The following is a 24509-nucleotide window of genomic DNA, read 5'->3' as shown; positions in this document are numbered from 1 at the left end:
AAGATTACCAATTTGTTTTTAATTTTTTCTCAATCAAGCTTCGCCAATTAATAATCAACGAAAATTCTTTTTAAAAATCCGGATATTATCTGGATTTTTTGGATTTTACAATCGTGCACAAGCGCATTACATTCACGGGAGGCTCTTTAGTTTATGTTTTCAGAATATCACATTAGCATGGATAAACTCAGAAACGATATTACAAATACATGCAAATTTTCATTGAAAATTTGTCTTATTTTCTGTTCACCAAATACCTAACTCAGTGCATTTAATATGAAATATCCCGAGAGTTCCGAAAGTCAACATGGTGTGTAAATTCGAAGCGAGTGAAAACGTTGGTTAAAAAGTGTTGAATTCTTCATTAATATGAATATTATTTTTAGATGAAAATTTGACTGTTATTTTCAAAGCAGCCTCATTAATTTTCTCCAAAATCGTTTTGGAGCGATTTTGCATTTTTTCTGCTACATTACGGGTATGGGATGCATTTTAACTGTGGTGAAGGCCTGTCCCGAGACACAATTAGATTATTCTAACGAAGCAGAGTGTAGTGAAATTAAAATAGCATTATTGAAGTCTTGAAGCTTGGTTATGTAAATGTCAGCAATACGGTGTGTCGATGTATCTATTTCGTGAATGTCCGATGCAATGTCAACCCGTGCCGGGTCAAAGTCTAGTTATTGAAAAAAAACCTAGATTTTTTCAGCATGCAATATGCACATAATTTTTGGTATGAGCGTACGAAAAGGGCATCCACTGAGAACTGATTTTAATTTCGTTTGATTTTCTTCAGATGAAAACAGAGATCAAGTTACAATAGAGAATGGAAGCAATTTGGAAAGTGGTAGTTTTGTGGATGAAAAGTCCCTATTGGAAATAAGCTGTGGGGAGACTGGTGCGATGGCTAATCTGTTTTCAGAAATTGATCGTCAAACAGAAATCGCAGTTCAGGCAATAATGGCAGGAGATTCCAAGGTAGAGCCAGCATCAAGATCGCAAATCATCAACTGTACAGTATGCGATAAAACCTTTAGTACAACATATGGACATAAAATGCACATGGAAAGATTCCACCCCGAAACCCTGACAAAGAAAAGTAAAAAGAAGTATCCTAAATGTAAGACTTGTGGTAAACAGATGGCTAGCAAATACGCTCTGTCTATCCATGAAATTAAACACACCAAAGCAAAGTACTTTAAGTGTAAACAATGTGGAGCCCAGTTTGGATACAAGCATGTGCTTAACAGCCATATGGAGGTGTGTAGTCGAGCCAAAACTTCAAAACGTTAAATTGACATTTTAGCAGTGGTGAAAAACCTCTGCCTAATTTAGTTCTGTTGTGTTTTTTTTTACGTTGAAAGCTATAATGATATCTATATTGTATAATTTGTTAAAGTACATTTGACAATAATACTTATACATAAAAATTTATCTTTTATTGACCATTAAGAAAAAAATCATTAAAAGTGAACTAAAATTGAAACATTGACAACGTGAAATGGATTTGGAAAGTTTTGTACATTTTTGTGTGCAAATGTTTTAACGATCGAAGGCCTATTTGACAAGTTACAACCCAAAGAAGATTGATTGTGTGTTTGAGTATTGCTGAAGTATGATCCTACCAAGAAGTTATGATAATGTGTCATTATATTCTAAGTGTATCATGAGTGTATGGTTTAAGACCAAATAAATGGTAGTTTTCTATACATTAATATTCTAAGAAAGGAATGTTAGTGAGAAAATTTGTTCTGAATTAATGATTAAATATAAATTGTGTGTTCAGGATCTTTCTGTGAATTTGGAAGTATTTTGTACTGTACACACATCATTGATGGATTCCATGGTAATTGAGATGTGATTGTTCCAGATACCAAATATCAACTGTTTTCTTTACTTTCGGCTATGTTTGTGCACCTTTGTTTTCATTTTTAGACATTATATTACAAAATATGTTAGTTTCTGTCTACTAGTTTATTTCTTTTAAATGTAAATAAAATACATGTACTACAATTATAATAAAATTTGATTATTATGTCGAAACATTTTAGGTTTTATCTGGGTTTGGTGTTTTTTTTTGGTTGTTATTTAGGTTGTAGAAAAATAGGATTTTATTTTTTATGACTAACATGAAAAAACTTGGAATGATTCATTAACTAAAATTTTATTGTATTTGGGTATTAATTTAAAATATGATTTTGTCGTTGGAACAGTAAATGTTCTAAATTGTCACCAATTTGTTATATAAACAATCGTATATCATTTCTCATTATGAAATTAAGGGACCAAAACACGATTTGAGCCCACAATATTCATATTTTTTTTTCATCTTTCTTTTCCAGGATGGTCAATATGGGTATTTTTAATGCTCAAATTTGATAGTAAGGTATTGAGTTGCAAGCATGTTACGGAGTTTGATTTTCTTTGTTTTGTAAACCATGCTTGAGTCTTGTTATTGTTTACGTGTAATGTTATAAATTTCAATCAAATGTTGCTTTCGTCTGTTGGTAACATTATTTAAGAACACATTTAATCAGGTTATCCTGTCACGAGTTATTTTGTTAAAGAAATGATAATTTGTTTTACATTTTATTTGTTAACACATTAATATAAGACTCAATCTTTGTTAACATAACAATGAATACATATATCTATCTCTTCTAACATTCCAATTTTAAACTATTCAAAATGCCCAAGTAAACAATTTTATACATTTACTTGAAAAATAGAATTTTGATCTCAGATCGTGTCTATGTCCCTTTTATATTTAATTCTTTACCTCAACTAAGAATAAATTTATGCACAATGATTTGCTCACTTCGTTATACAGATAAAGAATATACAGAATATATACAGAATATATATATACACGATATACAGAATTCGTTATACAGATGAAACGAATTACGGATCTATAGCGAAGTAAATTCACTGGTCCCTAGGACCTCGTTATAACCGATGTTTTACTGTATAAACCAATTCAACGTAAAATTAGTTTTAAAATTTTCTAAATTTACTTTCCAGGACTGGTAACGATTCCAAGAAAGTCCCCTTCCAGTAACAACCAGTTTCCTTCCAGTGGTTGTGACAAGTCACGTGATACCGAAAGTGCAGGGGTTACCTTTAGAGACAAGATGGGCATTTTTCACAAACTAATCTCCCATGCCCCAAGAAAATATTTACAATGCCGTTTCTGTAAGGTTGAAAATGCAAAGTTTGCCTCGGGAGAAATAAGGAGGTCTTATTACAAGTGCTCCGTCTGTGACGTACCACTGTGCATATCCCACACTCGCAACTGTTTTATCAAGTACCATTTAAAGCGTGAATGACAAAATATATACGCAAGATTTGGTCCAGAAAATGTTTAATCACTGACGAAATTTTAAAATAAAAACAAAGTAGATATTTTTCATTATTTGTATTAGTGAATGAAATGGTGTTGATATGTTCCAACGAAGACAATCTAATGGAAATAAGACTTGTAAAATTTCTTCTCTACGATACATTAAACAAGTTTTTGTACAGCGTATCGAAGATGGGTAGTTTTACAAGTCTGATTTGCTCACCTGAGCTGAAAGCTCAAGTGAGCTTTTCTGATCACATTTTGTCTCGTCTGTCTGTCTGTTTGTCTGAAAACTTTTCACATTTACAACATCTACTCCAGAACCATTGAGCCAATTTCAACCAAACTTGGCACAAAGCACCCTTAGACAATGGGGGTTCAAAATGATGAAAATTAAGGACCACGCCTTTCTACAAGGGGAGATAATTAGGATTTATTGAAAAAAAATGAGAATTTTTTAAAAATCTTCTTCTCAAGAACCATTTGGCCAGGAAAGCTGAAACTTATGTGGCAGCATCCTCAGCTAGGGTAAATTTAAAATTTTGGAAACCATGACCCCCGGGAGTAGGGTGGGCCACAATTGGGGGAGGGTTAAATTTTTACGCAGGAATATATAGAGTAAATTTTTTAAAATCTTCTTTTTAGAAACTAATAAGCCAGGAAAGCTGAAACTTGGATGGAAGCATCCTCAGGTAGTATCAATTCAAAATTGTGAAAGTCTTGACTCCCGTTTGTAGGGTGGGGCTACAATGGAAAGTCGAATTTTTATATAGGAACATATAGAGTAAATCTCATGGCGCATGAATTAGCAAAGCGTATTTTATAGAAAATTGAACGTCGCAGATTTCTGATGCAAACATAAGGGGAAATATACACTGAATGTAAATATGTATCTTTGTATGAGAAAATTGACTGGAACATTCGATTCAAAGCTTAGTTTTACGCGAAATAAATATTATTGTAGTTATGCAAGGTTTAAACAAAATGTTTTGATTCTAAACAAGCAATATAAGTTGTGCAAGTTTGAAAACAAGAGGTCCATGGGCCACATCGCTCACCTGAACAATAGTTCTTGAATCATTGTATTTCGAAAGGTTTAAATATGAAACTCTTAAAGGGGCATGGTCACGATTTCTGTTTTTATTATTTACAATGCTTTGGAAATGCATTCCTAATGATCAAATGAAATTTGGGTGCCAGTCGATGAGTTTTAAGCAAGATACAGGGCTCCCAATTCTTCGTCATGTAAACAAGGCTCGTGCCCTGTTTTTGTTTACATGGGTTCAATTTACCAGTACAAATTCTTTTTCTAGCTGATTAATTTATTTTTTTATTCATTTTAAAAATAAATAAACAGTTCCTAACGATTAACACATTCACTAAGACGTGTAATACATGAGTTAATCAACAGCCATATAAAGTTAAAAATAACTTTAGAACACAGTAAATGAGCAAATCTAGTTACAAATATTTTAGCCCGAAAAATATCAAAACTCTGAGATCATACTTAAGGCAATTTATTTAATAATTTTAAGCAATATTATTGAATTACATATCAATTAATATGATTGCAATTTAAATGTATATCAGTTTATGCCATCAGGAGGGATGCGAGAAGTCGAATTCAAATTCAATTCAAGACCTACACTGCCAAAAGAACTTCAAAATGCCTGTCTGTCTGTCCGTTACAATTTATATTTTGCTTCGTTTCAAATAAGTTTAATAAAATTATATAACGCTGATAAATAGTTTACTGACCTTGACCTTTCCTTTTACTCTGACTTTACTATTCCCTTTTTGGTAAAGCTAATTTTTCCTTATAAGTATTTAACTAATAATGATTTATTCACTTGAACTTCTGAAATAAAACCTGTTGTTGGGAACTGTTCAATGCTCTGGCTAGTGCACCTATGACAACGGTGTTTCAAGATACTAGTACAATCATAAGCTATTCTTGCACTGATTATGTTCGTATAAATTCGGTAGCTATGCAATTTCTTTATATTTTAATGTCGTCATTCTCAATTATACTAGTGATATTAACTAAACGCATTTTACTAATGACATTGAAAATAAATGACGTAATATTCTGTGGTTTGAACATTGTGTGCCAAATTTTATTTCCTGTAGATTTGTCTCTGACATCGGTAAATGATGTATTAATGAAAATCGATAAATTCGAGATTACCATGGACCATTCATGATAGTCATAAACCTTAGGCCGCATCGAAAGTTAGTAAATTCGTGTATATTTTATTGATGTAACCTTCTGATCGACAATTACAATATTTTTATACTTTAACTCAATTTATTCGAATAATTAAAGATTTTGAGAGAAAAGTGAATATACAAAGGAAATCATTTCTTTGGTGGTTTATACGGGTTATGGAGGTAGCGAATCAAGTTATGTTTTTTCTGCAATGGATGCTCGCTTCCTTCACACTAGCATGAACTACCAAAGAAAACATTTTATCATCTAAAAGATTATACTGTTTATTTCTTACAATTGTACCGTACTATGAACATACTTTTACGTACACAAACACAAACTGGAGAAGTTTTATACTGAATCATTACACAACTGAACTGCATGGAATAAATACAATTCGTAACGACTACTCGTGCACTCATAACCACAGCTTTTGTCATTTCAAAGGACATCTTACACACACATTTTGTCACAATACAAAAATTACAAACATTAGATTCCATCCATTTGTACACAACATGATAAAAGCATTTTTTTCTGACGCTCTAGTAAATACAAAGTACTCTTAAACATACAAAACATCTTTGTCCCTTTCTTGTGACAATTACAGCTTAGCACATACATTTTACAACAGGCAGTGACATTGAAAATTAACTTGACCAGTTCACTTCATTCCAGTTCTATCATTATTTTTTTTTTTTACCTCAAATGATTTATTTTAGACGATATAATTTTTCATTATCATTGAAAAGTTCAAAATATCAGGTTGTTTTGGAATGTCCTTCACCTTTCTGGTGCCCTTTGACCTTTGTTCACTGACCACCTCCTCCGCCGCCTCCCCCTCCTTGCTGATCCCCGCCCCCTGACAACATCATTATTAACACGACAGGGACTATGTACATCCACTGAAAAATAAACACATGATTTTTCAATTGTTGTGTCTAGCCTACGCATTGTTTTAGAACGATCTTGTTAACAAATTGCAAACTTGCATCTTACAAAAAAAATAAATTCACATTTTTACAATGTGTTCAATGAAAACCTAATACATGTATCAGTTTATTTATAAAAAATAAATTTTAATGGAATATTTATGCAACTGATATCAAAACACAATGTTTATGCGTTGAGGATACAACATGTGGTATCATGGTACGTATTCAATTGTTTTTGATCGTCCACATTCTCAACAAACGATGAACCAATACTGTAAAAATTGCGACCAATACTAGTATTAAACAGAAGCGTTTTAAGGACGAAGCCAATGTCATTTTGTTTGAATGATAAAATTTCGTAGCAAATTGAATGTACAGCATATAAAACTGAACAAGAACGGAAATACACGCGAATATATAGTGGTATCTGATACAGCTGAGATGGCGGAAACCTAACTACACTGGAAATCCATATTTCCTACACGTGTTTCCATACATGGTTATTTCACGGTGAGAATCGTACATTGAAGAGAGCAATCTAATAAACACCAGTCGAATTAGAAAACCCTAAAACCGCATTGAGGCTTCTCTAGATCTACTTAGTCTAATTACTCCAGGAGTTCACAAAAAATAATTTTGAATCCTTAAAATTTCCCAGGATTATCTTATAAATACTACCTGATTTTGGAAAAAGACGAGTTTCTTCTTTTTTTTAGATAGTTTGTGAACAATGTGCTTTATTTTTTGGAAATGTAATACACAACATTTCGATTAGTGGATTTATATCCAAGATTTGGTGTATATAAACATATACAATGTTTAGCATTCAGAGAGTGGGTCAAACCGAACCCGATCATGCAGTTAATCACTAATCATGTCCTCTAATCCGGTATTAAGATGAATTGCCTGTGTCACGTATATCACGTGTTCCTTTGATCTCAAATATCTTAAAGATTTTTCATTTTAAGACACTGGCAATTTTGTTTCATGTATTTTATATGGTATAAATTCCTGCTAAAATGAATGCCACTTCCAAATAGTTTACATTTATCTATCTAAGAACTTAAAGGCAACCTAAAAATGAATAATTTCACAATAAACACAAAGTTATTCGGTGGAAATATAGAATTTTTTGCTGAGTCTCAGCGAAATTAGTAAAAAGTATTAAATCGAATAAATTGATAATTTGGAAAATAATCTCAACAAATGTCATTTAATTTTCTTCACAAAATACCAGGAGTGGTCAATCTATTAACATTAAACAGTTAATTAGTTCCTAATACATGTATACCAGATTGTGTGTTTGTGTGTGAAAAATACTAATAATTACATTACTTTCATCTACAATGTTATGTTTATTTGGCTGATTGTCATCGTTGACGTTGGAATTGACTATGAATACTGTTATCAAATAGCAAAAAACAGGACAACACACTAAGCATCTATCTATGCACTGGTAATCAAAGGTTTGAATAACCGATTATCAAACCGCATGTACATCAAAGCAGAAACAAAAAAAGGCTAGAATTCATTTCAAAATTCATTAATAATCAATTAATGTATGTATACTGAAAAATCAAGAATATACCATCAAAACGACGTTTGCTTAATGCAACATAGTAGTCCGAGACTTTACAATTCAACAACGCGGTGTTATTTTTTTCTCTTTCAATGAGAGGTTTTCCTTAGCCTATCATCAATTATAAAACAAAACTGTTCCCAGACACCAGACAGTGGAGGGTTAGTTAATGAATCTGTCATTAGCCGCGGTCCGTACACCCCCATCCAATCGATTACCCGGCGTTTCTCTCTCCCTCTGTCTCTCCGGGTTGAATGGGTAAGGGAAACGTTCCAGATCGTTCAGGAAGACATTCATTTCGACGAAATCAATAGATTTGACAGACCAATGGTTTTCTTGTCCTGTACAAGTCATTAAACTGGAGCTACCAATCAGGCTCCCACAAGGTGATGGCTAACCTTGCTATAACCTCAAAGGTAGGGAACTTACAGTAGCTTTAACCATTTGTACATGTATATAAAGATAAAGAAAGAAATACCTGTATAGATATGACGAAAACAGTTTTATAATTGTGGTTTTACATAGATATCAAATAAAATTGACATAAATGAGAATGGACTTTAATAGTGGATTTTCTTTCATTATTCCAATATTATTAAGGAACTGCTTTTCACATTAACAGTGTACGGTGGTCATTGTTTAAAAGGATGCACGAGTCCTCGGGTCTTCACATCGCTTTCGGGATTCTCTCGGCAGACGAAACCCTAAATGACGTCATCACCAACGAAAGCCATTCCCATCTGGTAACAGACGAAGAACTGAATGTAGTGTGGCGGATCTTTGTGTTCGGATTGATCCCGCTGTTTTCTGTGTTTGGAGTGATTGGTAATTTACTCAGTCTCGCCGTGCTTTATCACCAACGAATGAGGAATCCTACCAATTCTTGCCTCGGCGCTTTAGCTCTCTCAGATCTTGGATTTCTTGTGCAAAGTCTTCTTTTCGTGGGAACCAACATCCAAAGTGTATATGACCCGGTGCTTGGTGAGGAAAGAAGCCAGATACTGTATCCCTGGTTCGGGGCTTACGCCAGTTTAGTAGCCTCGAGGATTTCTTCCAGTCTTATACTGCTTTTAACAATAGAGAGGTTCATTGCCGTTTGCTTTCCCATTCGAGCCAAACTTATATGTAACAAGCGGTGTACGATGGCTTGCTTGATCTCTATATGTCTAGTGACGACTTTACTATTTCTTCCTTATGCTCTCAAATATGAAATTGTTTATCTTCATGGCAACACCACGCACACACCCATGCGTCTAATGTCTTCTAAACTGGGCGAAAATAAAGAATTTTTCGAAATCTATGGAGTGACTTTGAATATTGTTTACAGGTTTATACCAATAACGCTGGTGTTAATTCTAAATACCAGGATCATCCTAATTACCCGAAAAACTTGCTCAAGCCGTAAACTGATGGGCACTTTAGACGCAAAGGTTTACTCCAACGAACAGACCCGGATAACGTTCATGCTGGTGACCGTGTCCCTACTGTTCGTTCTGTGTACGTTGCCGGGGGCCATACAAAGCATCTTGTCCCACTGCTTGGAAGGCTACACCATGACGGGACAACACCAGTACGTCTTCCGGTGTCTCAGCTACGTCATCTACTCCCTGGAAACCTTCAACTCGTCCGTCAATTTCTTCATCTACATGGTGATGAGTAAGAAGTTCTCAAAGACTTATAAGGAAATGTTTTGTTGCATGAAATCTCTGACCCATTACCGAGTGCCTTGCAACTCTAAGGAGTCCATACGAAGTCTACAAAAAAGTGACACTAAGATCCTCAACAGCATCAAGTAAATACCGTCTTGATAGTCAGACTTCTAATGATTGACTTGTGGTTATTTCTCATAGCTTCCTAGGGGCACATAACTCTACCTCCTACTAGTTATTATGGGGACAGTAATCATGGATTACAAGTCTTGTGGTTTGGTACATGCATTTATTAGTTTGTTTGCTGAGCAATAAAACTTTTATTACACGACAATGTACGATTTCCTGGCAGATTAACAAACATCTAGAATAATATTCCACAAAATCTTTAAAGATGGTTTGTCTTCAATGTATTTGGGGCATTACTATTTTGGGGAAACATCGGTATACAGTATATCAGACAGAATTACCTTTTGTTTGTTTTCTTTACCCCAAATTTCTAAAATCGCTATTCAAGTGTGTATCTTTGCAATATTAATATACTGTAGTAACTAGGAATCAAGCCATGAATAATTCATGTTGAAACCAATAGAAGACAATGTTCTGAAAAGCCATTTCACTAAGTTCTCTGTGAATGGCTGAATGTTTCAATGTTATGGTTAATTTCTCCTTGTCTGTATAGCAGCCACTTTGTGTTCTCATTGTCTGCAAATTGTTTCTTATTCAGAATAAATCACAAGTTATTATGCTTGACTGACACACTGGATCTAGCCGTTGTGTTATTTTGAAAGACTGGGGATCGAGTGCACTCTTGTCAATAGACGTATAGTAAATAAATATATATTTGACAGATAGAAAATTAACACGACACGAGACGGTTTTTTACTGAACAAACAGTAAATGACCAAATGAAAGATAACTTTAAGAATATGTGTCATCAAAAGCCGTATTCCGTGGACTGAATAATAGGGTAACATCGCTTACCTGGTATTATCTAACTTTCACTTTAGTAGCTAACCTGCGCTAGCTAGCTTTGACTATGTTATAAACAATATTCAAGCGCATTTACAAAGAGACACTACAGCTCATTTTCTCATCTTGGTTATTTCTTTTTTTAACACAGTTCAATAAAAGAATAGAAGTTATGCGTGTACCGAGTGTTTACATTTTTGCTGCAATAATAAGTTCGCTATGTCGAATTAAAAATGGTCCGGAATTCAAACTTTATATCACATCGACTCGAACGGCAAATTTGTCAATGGAATTGGAGTTAATTTTATAGAAATAAACAGGAAGTGAAAATAATTCATGCGCAGGGTCATTCACATGACAATTAAAACATCTTAATTCTTATTGTTAAGAAATATCTTCTCTTGATACGACCCCGGAACGTTATTTCCCATGAGGCACCTGACAAAGAAGGGATATGGAAATGCTCGGCGTATCTAGATGTTAAAATATTCTTATACAATTGTAATTAAAGGATGCATTGATGACAAAAGCATATTTATTATTTTTATTTCTTACAAGTTATATAGTTCGCACTTGTCTTTTGTCTCCATCTATTTTGTTCCTTTTATAGCCAAATCTGCCGAAATTCGTAGTCTTTTCAGCCTTTTGCTGAAAGCATCGCTGAAATGTTTACAATCGATGAACATGCGTATCTTAATCAAAAGGCTGGGCTAGCGATATTTACTGTATGGGCCGTCTAAAATTATTAGTTATAGCGATAAAATTAGAGTTTTTAGATTTCACAAAGCGTAATTTTTGCAAAAGTTCAATTGTCATTTCATGGAATTTGTGCAAAATGAGCTGTAATGTCTCTTTAAATGCATACAAATCAAATTATACAACTTATAAATACTTTTTTTTTAATTTGAAAAGAGTTTCAGAATTCACAATGTAAATTCCAAAGACAGAACTATTTCCATGAACAACAGCAGCAAATAGAAATGGTTGATATTAAATTTGATGCTTAAAGCTTTTTTATACTTATTTGCGCAGATAAGCTTATTATTGTCTTGATTTCCATAGAGATACTATATACAGTAACAACATTCATGTTATCCAAGCTTTAACAGTTACATTTCAAAAATCGCTGAATGCTTGCCATCTAAAAAGAGATTTTCCTATCATTGTAGATACCAGCATTTGAGTCATTCAAATTTTAATTCACAGTTTGGCTGAATAAGCACCAAAACCATTAAAATCGTCATTGAAATGGATTAATTTCCTGCAGTGCATGCTTGTATAAAGCCCATAAAAACGTGACATTATCTAAAACTCTGAAACGTGACAAAGAAGATGATTTGTCTCACTCCGTCACTGATGACAATGCTGGATCTGTAGTGACAATAAGGATGCTGCCCATCCCAAGGTTTTGAGTTGTATAGCTCATTAAAGTATCTGTGTTCACTTCATTAAAGTCTGCCATGCTTTATATATAACTTGGTATGGTTGTCTGCAATACTTGCAATGCAATACATATAAATTAGTATGGTTCTGCGCATTTCAAAAAAGACAGTTTTACTTTAGGCCAATCATTATTTCCTAAAGTAAAAAGACTTCTAAAACATTTTTAAAATCTTTTACTTAATACAGATACTAGTGAAGGACGACTTAGTAGTCAATTTTTACCTAGTACTGCAGGCTAAGAAAAATGGGTTATGTTGCAAAAATGCAATTGCAGTTAATTTTGCAGCATTCATTCGAAGGCAGTTCTCGGTGTAAATGTATATATACATACAAGCTACATGTACATGTATTATGATTCAAACTGCCAAGATTATTTATTTAAAAGTTCTACTTCTACTAAATTAAAACAAAAAATAAAAACAGGCATTCAAAAAATACATGTATTAAACCTTCAACTTTATAGTCATTTATAGCTATAAAAAAAGGGGTTCTACTGCATACATCGGTTTAATTACTTTAATAATATCAATAAACATTAATATTTAAGCTTTTTAGGTTATTCAAGTTACAAGTGCCTCAGTAAATTGATCCATTTGTAACATGTATGTTCATGATTAAGGAGGCCGGATGATCAACACATCAACCATCAGATTTTAAACATGATTTCTACATGGTATAACCTTTAGACAAAGGTACTGTAGATTCCTTATTTTACGCGAGTACTTAATTCCACGATTCATCGGTTTCCCATTAAATTGCAAGAATATAAAATTGCGAATGTTGAAATTTTATCATAGTTTCATGTAGTTTACATATGTTTGAAAATTAAAAGCAGATTTTAAAATTCGCGAGACGGGCTTCTCGCTATTTTACGCGGATATTATTTCCTCGCGTTTAATTAAGAATTTACAGTATAGACTTTAGGTATAGTACTTTAGACTGAAATCGTATTTTGCATTTTCCTTGTCCCCATGCAAGGTGATAAAAGTGGAGTCTATAAATGGTCTTAATCTCCAGACACATTGTGTAAGTTTAAACGAAATGTAATGCTATAGATAAGTTATTACTGATGACCTTAGAGTAATTTTTTTCCCTAACAGTCATTAAATAAATCATATGCTCTCCCACACACACAATAAACCCCTCACTGTGGCTGAATAATTACAACCTCTGAGACCAAAGGATCATTATTTGTGCAGCAAGTCTCAAAACTAACATAAAAAACAAATAAAAACCTGCGATAAAACCCTTGATATTTTATTGACATTGAAACATCTAGAGTATATCAATGCAATGCACAGACAGAATGTGTCCATAAATAGAGTTATAAAAAGGCTGCTGATGTGATGGAGACAGAACTTAATAGGTTATTATGATAGAGAGATAAACACAGCTGTTGCATACACTAACAGCTAATGTCATCAGATTGTGGCCTGCCTCTTGCAAGCCTAGCAAATTTTAGCAGTAATTTTTACTTGATATTTCAATGATGACTCATTTTTTTGGCCAAATGTGTGAATTCTTCTTTTCATTTTAAACAAACTTATAAAACACACAGCCTCCAAACAACTCTTCCATTTCTCCACCATATAGCAGTTCAATGGATCTTAATTCATGATATTAAAAACCTTTTTATAAATATGGTACTTAGTCAATAATTCTATACTTTTTTTCTGAACACAAATAGAGGTTATCTTACTGCAAGTAACTAGGATGTCTGTGGTTGGATTTCTGATAAGAATTGGTTAGAGAGTTATAGAGATTCATCAATCAATGCACAAAAATTAGATTATTTACTTCTGCACTTTAAATAGAACACAGATAAAATATGATCATGATTTATAATTCGGATATACCTTGGTACCACAATTCAATGAATCCATGTATTGTTCATGACATCCCAATGTACTGAATATACAGTTAACGTTCATTAAAGTTTGCATGGGTGTGTTTTCATCACCCATATATTACTAATAAGAGGTTAACAATGCATTGTAACAGATTCTGATCTGTAAATATTCACTGCAGCAGAATTAAATTTACAGTTCCTTTGATCAGTAAAAATGAATTGTACTGCAATAAAACTAATACAGTACTTCTGCTTAAAGTCTAATGTTTCTACTTGTAACTACCAGTATCTGGTCTGTAAAATACTATTTTTGAAACTTCCATCACCTCCATTTCTTCATCTTTCTCTTTCCTTAGGTTTGATCATGATTCTATATACGCAAAATGTATAAATCGGTATAAATACTGAGTATGGAAAGGTTGCCTTAATCAAGATAAACCTTCATTGGTCAGATCAATAGATCATGAATTATGATTGACTCTGGCTGGCATAGCTACAAATAACTACAAATGACTTCTCAACTGTCACTTTGCATTTCAGACCCATGAGTATCAAGCTTCAGAAGAATGAAATTAATTAGTTGAATGAATTATCTCAATAAATAAATGAAAACCTTGACCTCAATCGATCCATTGATGGATCATAAAATCTAGAATGTTCATTTGGAGTGTTGTCTATGTAAAGAATCTTATTGTTTTTTTATTTTGTAAGACTGATTTTACCAGCAGTATTCTAAATAAGCAACATACTCAAAAGGTCAATAAGCTGTTGAAGCATGTGACTGCTAAATTAAGTTATCGCATATTGCAATTTTATCTCAATCTGCAACCCACCCTACAAATGATGTATTGATGTTCCCTGATTGAAAATGTCATCTGATTGGCAATGTACATTTTTCAAATTCTACTTTGTGAAAGGACATTTGTTGTGGTTGCTTTTATTCAATATATTCAAAGAAAACAAGCACTCTGAAAATATTGCTGCATAAAAAATCATGTCTCCTACCAATAAATGGCATTCAGATGTCAAGGCAAAAAGTGGCATTAAGGGGTAAAGGGTTAATATTGATTTACCAGTATACGTCTTTAGGCATTCTCTTAGCTGGATTTAATTATGACAATATGAGTAATTATAAAAACTGATTAACTTCAGCATGCTCATGAAACATGACTATAAATGTTGTTTATCATATTTATAGTTCATCAATTGTTTTGATGTGAATGTTTATGTTGTATTCAAATTTGAACCTTTAACAAATCTATATTTAAGGTCTGACATGACATATCTTCCATTATTTTTTTTAATTTTGTGAAGATTTCTACTATGTAATTCAAAAGTTATATTTTCATGTTTTAATTGTGATATTTTTCTATTTCAAGATATAGTTTCAATTGAAAATATATACTATGACTTTACCAATCACCATTCAATTGCATTTTGCATGCTATTAATATTCTGATTCCAAAACTAGCATGGTCATGCACCCTGACTTTTGGGCATAAGCAAGTTTAAATGCAAATAAAGAAGAAATAACCTATCAAGGAAAATTATATAAAACTGAGGAACGTTGAGTGTGTCCTTAAGTGTGACTAAATTATAGTTTATGACAAGGAAACTACCAAACTAATTGAGACAAATCTCAAAAGAGCATAACAAAACATGTGGAACAGACACAAAGTAATTTCCGAAACCAAAAGTCTCTTGCAATTTCCACACACAAGTTTTCTTACCTATACATATCTTTTTGAACACACTTGACTGCACCCATTGCTTTTTATGAATTTCGACTACTCTACATATTTGTGTGTTAATTGGTTTCCATGAAATACTTGACCTCGTATACTTACATATTTGGCCAAAAATGACCTTTTGTCCTCTGTTTGACCTTTGGCCCTCTCTTGTTCTTCTCTCTTCAATTTTTCTATATAACTCTGTGTATCAGGTCTAAAAAAAATAATAAACAGATACAAATGAGGCAAGAGCCAATTAAATCATTCATCGTTAATACAGTCTGTAATAATTAGTAGCAACACAAACCATACAATATGTTACACTGTATCTTAAAAAGCTAAACATACCTTACATCAGTGCTAATATATAATTGTTTGCATGCAACCTAACATGGAACTTGTCTCTATTAAAACTCTCTAGATCTATAAACTACATTCATATGGTATTGATGTTGTAAAAATTAATGTGGTCCAGAACTGTCTATCACACCTCTATATCAATTTTCAAACAAAAAATACAGTTAATATACAATGATACTATATTAGATGCTTACGTGTATCTTAAAAAATGAAGATGAGACATCTAAGAAAACATGTAGCCATTGCAAAATTCTGGTTGTATAGAAATTTAGGGTATACTTACGATGGACCAAGCAGTGTCTGTGTGACCTCTACACTTGTGTTCCAGTCCTGTATGGAGAAGTTGTCCCCATTAACACACTGGGAGGTGGCCGTCTCCAAGGAGATACCCATCACTTCTCCTGTCTGGTCAAAGTGAATCCAGACGTGGTCTGATAAATTGGAACTCATGATACCACACTGAAAAATAATATCACGACTTACAGATAATCAGTATGATTGTTAAGCAGGTGAATTATCAATCTTTAACTGGCTGGCTATATATTGTTAAGTTTAACTTATAAAGTATATGTACTGCTGGAGTGTACTGTGGTTTCATTAATATTCAATGGTATCAATTTTCGTGGATAAAGTGAAAATCACAGTTTCCAGGATACGTAAATTCATGGCCAATGACCCTATCAATACAAAATGTTAATAGAAATTGCACTTCAATGAATCAAATGAATCATGGATCAACTTAATAATGAAATCCTCGAAAATTGGTATTCAACGAATATTGATGAAAGCACAGTTTGCAGGGAAATAGTTCTAATTAGCTTGGTGAATATGTGATATATTTATATTTAGTTTTTGAGAATAACTATGAGAGTGCACGTTTGTGGTGACACAGTCATGTTTGTTACAGAATACATGTACATGTATGTACAAATTGTGGTATACTTCTTTGTACTACATGTACTACATGTAACATAGTCTTTATCACTTACAACTGAAGTATATTATTGGTATAGTTCATGCACTTGCTGCTAAGGTGTATGTAGAGATGATGATCTTTGTACTTGAGGTTGTTCTGAATGTAGTGATGTAGTCCTCACTTAAAGTACTTACCAATGAATTGTATGTATAGAGTGAAAATACTCCCTAGTACATGTACATACAGCTTGAATGATTGTAGTGATATAGTCCTTAGTACATTAACATTTACAGCAGGAGTGTATGTAGTGATATAGTCCTTAGTACATTAATACTTACAGCAGGAGTGTATGTAGTGACATAGTCCTTAGTACATTAATACATACCACTGGAGTGTATGTAGTGACATAGTCCTTAGTACATTAACACTTACCGCTGGAGTGTATGTAGTGACATAGTCTTCCCCTGATGATCCAGATCCTGTCTGAAGCCTCAAGCGGTAAATGTCATTTTTCTTGGCCAACATCTTTACGAGTAAAAACAAAAAAACATAATTCAATTAACAAATACACACGTTTTCCAATTGTAAATAATGAATGTATAGGTAATGGTAGAGAAACATTATATGCAACAGTAATCATTCAAGAATAAGTGGTGAGAAGGATAATGAAGATGTACCTAAACACTTTGTCAAATGTACCATTCCATTGGCCTTGACACATAGATAAAGGTGAAACAAGAGGCCCATGGGCCACATCGCTCACCTGAGGAACAATAGGTATGATAAAGTCAGCTTAATGGAGTCATAATACAAACAATCTGGACAATGTACAATAATACATGTAGATCCTGTATAAATAAAATCCATTTTTCCCCCTTAGAAATCGGATAGCCCTGATTGATGCCAATATTTACAAGAGCAGACTTTAATCACCGCTCCTGCACATATATAGGGACTCAACGTTGCGCAGGCAGGGATGACCGCACACCTACGCAACTCAACAGGTACCAACTTTTACGCAAGCAGGGATGACCGCACACTTGCACCAACAGCTCAACCTAACTCAAGCAGGGAGTGCCGCACACTTGCGCTAGAAAGGCCTGAACACCAGCAGGGATTACCATACATTAGTGCTCCGCCGCAACCACCACCAATACAAGCCGGTATGAATGCACACTTGTATTAATGCGATACAGGGCATGAATGACCGCACACCTTGTATCGAAGGTTAGAAAACACGTAGATTAAATAGAGCAGGGATTTTCACTCACTCAATCTATCCATACCTGTTCAAGTTTAACCCCAAACAGTCGCTCATCATAATGCAATAGACACTGTCCCTATATATGTGCCAGCCTAAAATAATTCATAGTATCTAAAAATTGGAAATCAAAAATAAACAAACTAATCCGGTCTAACCCAAAACTTCTTATGCAGAACAACTTATATACATTGAATATTTATTATTGTATAAAAATAATCATCACAATAATTGGTTAACAGTGGATGCATTAATTAAAATAATCAAGAATCAATAAATCAAGGGCAATAACTCAATACAGTAATACAAAAAGATTCTAATGAAAAAATAGCTGCCTGCTTCAATTTTATAGTCATATCACATGTTGAGTAATGCAGTTCTCAAAAAGATCCTTTACAATTATTTATATATGGGATATTTAGCTACATCAAACTCTGAACCTTCTTGTGAGGCCGAAGAATTGTCCTGGAGCCAAAGTTTTAACAATCATAAAGAATCATCTTGCTGATTAGTTTCTGAGAAGAAGATTTTTAAAGATTTACTTTATATATTCCTATGTAAAACTTTAACACCCCCCCCCCATGTGGCCTCACCCTACCCCCAGGGATCATGATTTTCACAACTTTGAATCTACACTACCTGAGGATACTTCCACACAAGTTTCAGCTTTCCTGGCTGATTAGTTTCTGAGAAGAAGATTTTTAAAGATTTACTCTATATATTCCTATGTAAAATTTCGACCCCCATTGTGGCCCCACCTTCCCCCGGGGATCATGATTTTCACAACTTTGAATCTACACTACTTGAGGATGTTTCCACACAAGTTTCAGCTTTCCTGGTTGTTTAGTTTCTGAGAAGAATATTTTTAAAGATTTACTCTATATATTCCTATTTAAAACTTCGACCCCCATTGTGCCCCACCCTACCCCCAGGGATCATGATTTTCACAACTTTGAATCTACACTGCCTGAGGATGCTTCCAAACAGGTTTCAGCTTTCCTGGCTGATAAGTTTCTGAGAAGAAGATTTTTAAAGATTTACTCTATATATTCCTATGTAAAATTTAAACACCCCCCCCCCAATGTGGCCTCACCCTACCCCCAGGGATCATGATTTTCACAACTATGAATCTACACTACCTGAGGATGCTTCCACACAAGTTTCAGCTTTCCTGGCTGATTAGTTTCTGAGAAGAAGATTTTTAAAGATTTACTCTATATATTCCTATGAAAAATTTCGACCCCCATTGTGGCCCCACCCTACCCCCGGGGATCATGATTTTCACAACTTTGAATCTACACTACTTGAGGATGTTTCCACACAAGTTTCAGCTTTCCTGGCTGTTTAGTTTCGGAGAAGAAGATTTTTAAAGATTTATTCTATATATTCCTATGTAAAACTTCGACCCCCCATTGTGGCCCCACCCTACCCCGGGGGTCATGAATTTCACAACTTTGAATCTACACTACCTGAGGATGCTTCCACACAAGTTTCAGCTTTCCTGGCTGTTTAGTTTCTGAGAAGAAGATTTTTAAAGATTTACTCTATATATTCCTATGTAAAACTTCGACCCCCCATAGTGGCCCCACCTTACACCCAGGGGTCATGAATTTCACAACTTTAAATCTACACTACCTGAGGATGCTTCCACACAAGTTTCAGCTTTCCTGGCTGTTTAGTTTCTGAGAAGAAGATTTTTAAAGATTTACTCTATATATTCCTATGTAAAACTTCGACCCCCCATAGTGGCCCCACCTTACACCCAGGGGTCATGAATTTCACAACTTTGAATCTACACTACCTGAGGATGCTTCCACACAAGTTTCAGCTTTCCTGGCTGTTTAGTTTCTGAGAAGAAGATTTTTAAAGATTTATTCTATATATTCCTATGTAAAACTTCGACCCCCCATTGTGGCCCCACCCTACCCCCGGGGGTCATGAATTTCACAACTTTGAATCTACACTACCTGAGGATGCTTCCACACAAGTTTCAGCTTTCCTGGCATTCTGGTTCTTGAGAAGAAGATTTTTGAAAATTTCTCGAAATTTTTCATTAATTTCTAATTATCTCCCCTTGAAAACGGGTGTGGCCCTTAATTTTCACAACTTTGAATCCCCTTTGCCTAAGGATGATTTGTGCCAAGTTTGGTTGAAATTGGCCTAGTAGTTCTTGAGAAGATGTTGAAAATGTGAAAAGTTTACGGACAGACGGACAGACGGACAGACGGACGGACAGACGGACGACAGACAAAATGTGATCAGAATAGCTCACTTGAGCTTTCAGCTCAGGTGAGCTAAAAATGGTTAGGAATGAGGAGGGGAGGGGGGTATATGTGTATAATGTATAAGATATATGACCATTCCAGAAATGACAGCAGGCAAAAATGATTTCAGTACCACATTGATTATCTAATAAACATTCTTTGGTGTTATCTCCCTTTGACAGTACTCGTGCATTTTTCTTGTAGTATCCTGTATTAAACTACAGATATTTCTCATCTTTACATTTATTTTGACAATGTAGTGCTTTTATTATATTGTAATGGCATGGGGTTATACATTTTCATTTGCCTGACAATACTCGATCTAATAAACCCAGTGACTTCAGTGAAAGATTAATCATATATTGACCAGAAAAAAAGAAAATAATATTATGAAATGTGGAAGTCATCCATAGGGACATGTCTAGCAAAAATTCTAGAAATATATCATTTGTATATTATTTTCATTGTAAGGGTAAAAGTATTGGCATCTAGAGAGGGAAATTAAGTTTTTGTTGTTGTTGCTACATGACTGTATAGATTACATTGACAAGGATATTACCTTTAGTTTCTCCAGTTCATCTGAGGTCAGTGGAGCAACAGAAGAGAAGAATGCTCGATTTCCCTTCACAGATTTTAAAACTACCATTCCTTTTTTGGTAAATGATGGATTCAAACCTTAAATGATTGGAAAAAAATGTCTTTCAATCATCTATACATATGTTATTGCAAGGGACCCCTAACTTACCATTCATCACACCCTTAGGCATAATTTGCAAGTTTATCTAACATTGAGAGATAATCTTTATTCCCAATATTTCCAACAGCTTGTTCCTGCATTAAATAATACAATAAGTACATGTATAGCAATCTCGAGTCATTAAACGTCAACTAAATATAAGATTGCACATATTTTGATAAACTCTGTATGATATAAAAACATAGATAAATTCAATGAAAATACTGAAGCATAACCAAATTACCAGAATCAAAACTGTGCTCCAACACCAAAGTCCTTGATCCCCCTTCAAACTCATCGTCTGCCTACAACAAGATAGTAAAACAAACTTTAATATTGAAAAATGCTCTCTTTTATATTTGCAATATGATGATCCAACGAAAACAATATGAGAAGTTAAATTTCGTTGAATGCTCTAAATAATGCACTCTAACTGATTTGTATTGAAATCCATTACAATGAAGTAGTTTACAAAATTTATGCAAGATGAATAAAATCAGTTGTGAATGTTAGCTAGGGGTATATGTATGCTAAGCATGGGATAATAAATTGATAAACATCAGGCAAGAGAAATTCTTTTCAAACTTCTTTATCAGTAGTTGTAGTTTGATAATACATTTCAACAAATATTCACCGGCAGAGTCTCTCAGCTGACAGGCGAATTTAGCAACCTTGTATTATATATAGACTGGTATAATTTTTAAAAAAATGTTTGTTAATATTAGTAATTTTTCGGAATAAAGATTATGATATAAATTAGATTAGAAATATCATAAAAGGATTGTCACAATTACGGTTGAATAATGTATTATCCCAAACGATAACCTCAAATCAAAACAACATTTCGTTTTATTAAAAGGATTTTATTGAAGGCAACATGTCAGTTACACCATAGGCATAGTCCACAGGTTAAAGTGTTGAGCTTGTGATCCGTACATCCAGAGTTCGAATCCCATAGGGGCTTTTGTTGTTACATACTGAATTTTATATTTTAGATATTCATTTTTTATCCCCAAATTTTTTGCTTATTTGACATATGTACAGTGTATTTATCAATACATGTATATCTTTCATAATCAAATAATTTACTGTTAAATGAGTGACTTTTTCCAGGTGTATTATTCCACCTTGGACAAAAGGCTAAAGGCCGTGAGTCAATACTTGGTGTCCTCAAGCACCAGTGCACTATGCACCTACTTAGATTTCTTGTCAGACCATTGTTCGTTGGGGAACGCAGTCTTAATTTTCTGTTTATTTGATTTGGTGGAAATTGCTTTGGTGGAACTTGCGGCAAACTTTCCAAGGTGTGATGAACAATATCTAGAACTGAATTGTACATGTATATCTAGTGAGCAGATTGTTTTATGGACTCAAATTTGTAAAATTTTAAACATATCTTTCTCCAAAAACATGTATATAGGTTTCAGTCTTTCAATGTGTTCACCTACTACTTTCAACCATATTTTGCCATCGTGTGTTTCTGATTGTCATGTATTTTCAAATGTCTATATTGGTAGTGTGAGAATATTCCAAATTAACATCATTCTTCTAATTACATGTACTTGGGACAATGGAAATCTCCTTTCGTCTTTATAAATACAATGTATATACTATTAGAGTTATGCTGCATGTAATGGCTAAAATCACAAAATTAAATCACTAAAACTGCCAATAATTCTAACTATAATATCACAGTATCTAAAAATACTAATTGTCCCATCAAATAGACCTCTGATGACATATTTATGTGTTATTTTAAAATAATCATATAACTTTAGTATTAAAGTCTTTCTTAGTTTTGACTCTTAGGTGTGGATAAAAAACTTCTTCTGAAATAAAAGTTAAAATGTTTTTAATTATCATACAAAAGATTCTATTCATTGTAAGAATTAGGGATGGGACGATCCACCGATGCACCAGTGCATCACGGTATTTATTTTGACGATATTTGGATCGATACATTTACCATTAATACAACGATACCTGAGCGAACTTTTTTTTATTTTCCAAAAATATCCGAGCTTCATATATCGGCTATTTTTAGTCTCCGCCCCTAATATGAAAGTACAAAGATCGCGGAAAACCTCGTAAAGTTGTCAAAACTGTTATACTCTGTCCCGAGGTTTTGCTTCCACCACTTTTTGCTTGATATTTCAATAATAGTAAATATCTTTGTGCTCAAACTAAGTTCATCCACTAATATAAAAAATGTCCAGATTATCTGTTTTAAAACGCCCCCTCTACCACTTCAGGTTTCAGTACACATCCCGAAATTGAAAGTCTGCGGAGATTTTGCATTGCAACACCCATTAATAAGCCCGGATGATAACATTAAAAAATAGCGCGATGTATTCCGAGTGTATTCCGAATGGAGAAAAGATGTAAACATTCCCCATTATAAATCTCCGTAAGGAATCTGTTTTCGTTCCTGTGAATTTTTCTGAGTGGAAAGGGATAATTGTTCAATGAAGATATCTTGGATATATTTCCTTTTAACGATTTCAACTGTATTTCTTTCACAGGTATGTGTAATTTAATTAAAAAACATCAAAAAGCGATGGAAGCAATAACTTGGGACAGACTATAGGAAGCTAAATCTGGAGTGTGGACAACTTTTGGATTACTCGTTTATGAAAAAGTAGTGTATATGAGACTTAAGTAATTTGTAAATTGTGCAACGCTCATTATAAATATATCAAAATAACTTTGGATATGCGGTAATACATCGACAGATTGAATAAATTTTTAACCCTTATTCATGTTTTCATTTAGCAGTTTAGTTACAATGTACCGTGATATGTATCGTATCGCATCTCATGTATCGTGATATGTACCGAATCGGCAAGGTACAGAATCGTCCCAGCCCTAGTAAGAATTATAAGTAATAAGATGGAGTTATGCGAAAAATTAAATAATTGGATGGTTTCAGTTGAAATAAAAGCTTGGAAAAAAATTGAGAAAGAAGAAGAAGAAGAAGCTGTCAGACACCCATCATTGACATCAATGAAACAGCTACTTTCTGATAGAAAACAACTTAAGAAGCCTAAAAAATTGAAAAAATAGGGATTGTACAACTAAAGATTAAGCATTCTCAAAATCCTAACCCATACAATGCACAATCCGATCACCACCAGGAATAATATCGCTGCAGTCGACGATGCCATGGGCGCAGACATCTTGCTTTTTGCTTTGCCCTCTTTATTGTCGAATCAAACTTAGCGAAAGAAACTCGTTCCAGTCGGACAGCTAATCAGAATACCGAT

The 24509-nt window shown here is 33.8% G+C and overlaps 3 protein-coding genes across 9 annotated transcripts in view; 2 read left to right on the top strand and 1 right to left on the bottom strand.

The window, feature by feature from the left end:
• LOC105342682 (zinc finger protein 236) overlaps positions 1–3408 on the top strand; it is a 31269-nt gene extending 27861 nt beyond the window's left edge. The window contains exons 5-7 of one of the 6 annotated variants that reach the window (XM_066084590.1): positions 797–1260; positions 2343–2386; positions 3025–3162. In XM_066084590.1, coding sequence (XP_065940662.1) covers positions 797–1260; positions 2343–2366 — 488 coding nt within the window. In that variant the 3' untranslated portion in view covers positions 2367–2386; positions 3025–3162. Of the gene's footprint in view, positions 1–796; positions 2028–2342; positions 2387–3024 lie in introns of those variants that run through there. The other 5 variants (XM_066084591.1, XM_066084593.1, XM_066084592.1 and 2 more) reach the window with 5 other exon arrangements.
• Positions 3409–5631: 2223 nt separating this feature from the next.
• Positions 5632–24506, bottom strand: LOC105342688 (ER membrane protein complex subunit 10). 2 transcript variants are annotated; one of them, XM_066084586.1, is made up of 7 exons: positions 24351–24506; positions 21491–21551; positions 21070–21185; positions 17418–17510; positions 16353–16528; positions 15827–15923; positions 5632–6457 (listed from the first exon to the last, which is right to left on the bottom strand). In XM_066084586.1, exons 1-7 carry the CDS (start codon positions 24420–24422, stop codon positions 6365–6367), a joined length of 708 nt encoding a protein of 235 aa, XP_065940658.1. In that variant the 5' UTR covers positions 24423–24506; the 3' UTR covers positions 5632–6364. The 2 variants fall into 2 exon arrangements, with proteins under 2 accessions (XP_065940658.1, XP_065940659.1); XM_066084587.1 differs by having other exon boundaries at positions 24357–24489.
• LOC105342687 (probable G-protein coupled receptor B0563.6) lies at positions 8132–10537 on the top strand. Its single transcript, XM_020073101.3, has 2 exons — positions 8132–8482; positions 8689–10537. The coding sequence occupies exon 2, from the start codon at positions 8714–8716 to the stop codon at positions 9860–9862; it is 1149 nt and encodes a 382-aa protein (XP_019928660.2). The 5' UTR covers positions 8132–8482; positions 8689–8713; the 3' UTR covers positions 9863–10537.
• Positions 24507–24509: the final 3 nt, after the last annotated feature.

The sequence above is a fragment of the Magallana gigas genome, chromosome 5 (assembly GCF_963853765.1).
Source record: "Magallana gigas chromosome 5, xbMagGiga1.1, whole genome shotgun sequence".
In the NCBI taxonomy this organism is placed as follows: domain Eukaryota; kingdom Metazoa; phylum Mollusca; class Bivalvia; order Ostreida; family Ostreidae; genus Magallana; species Magallana gigas.
This window is presented reverse-complemented; position numbering and strand designations above follow the sequence as displayed.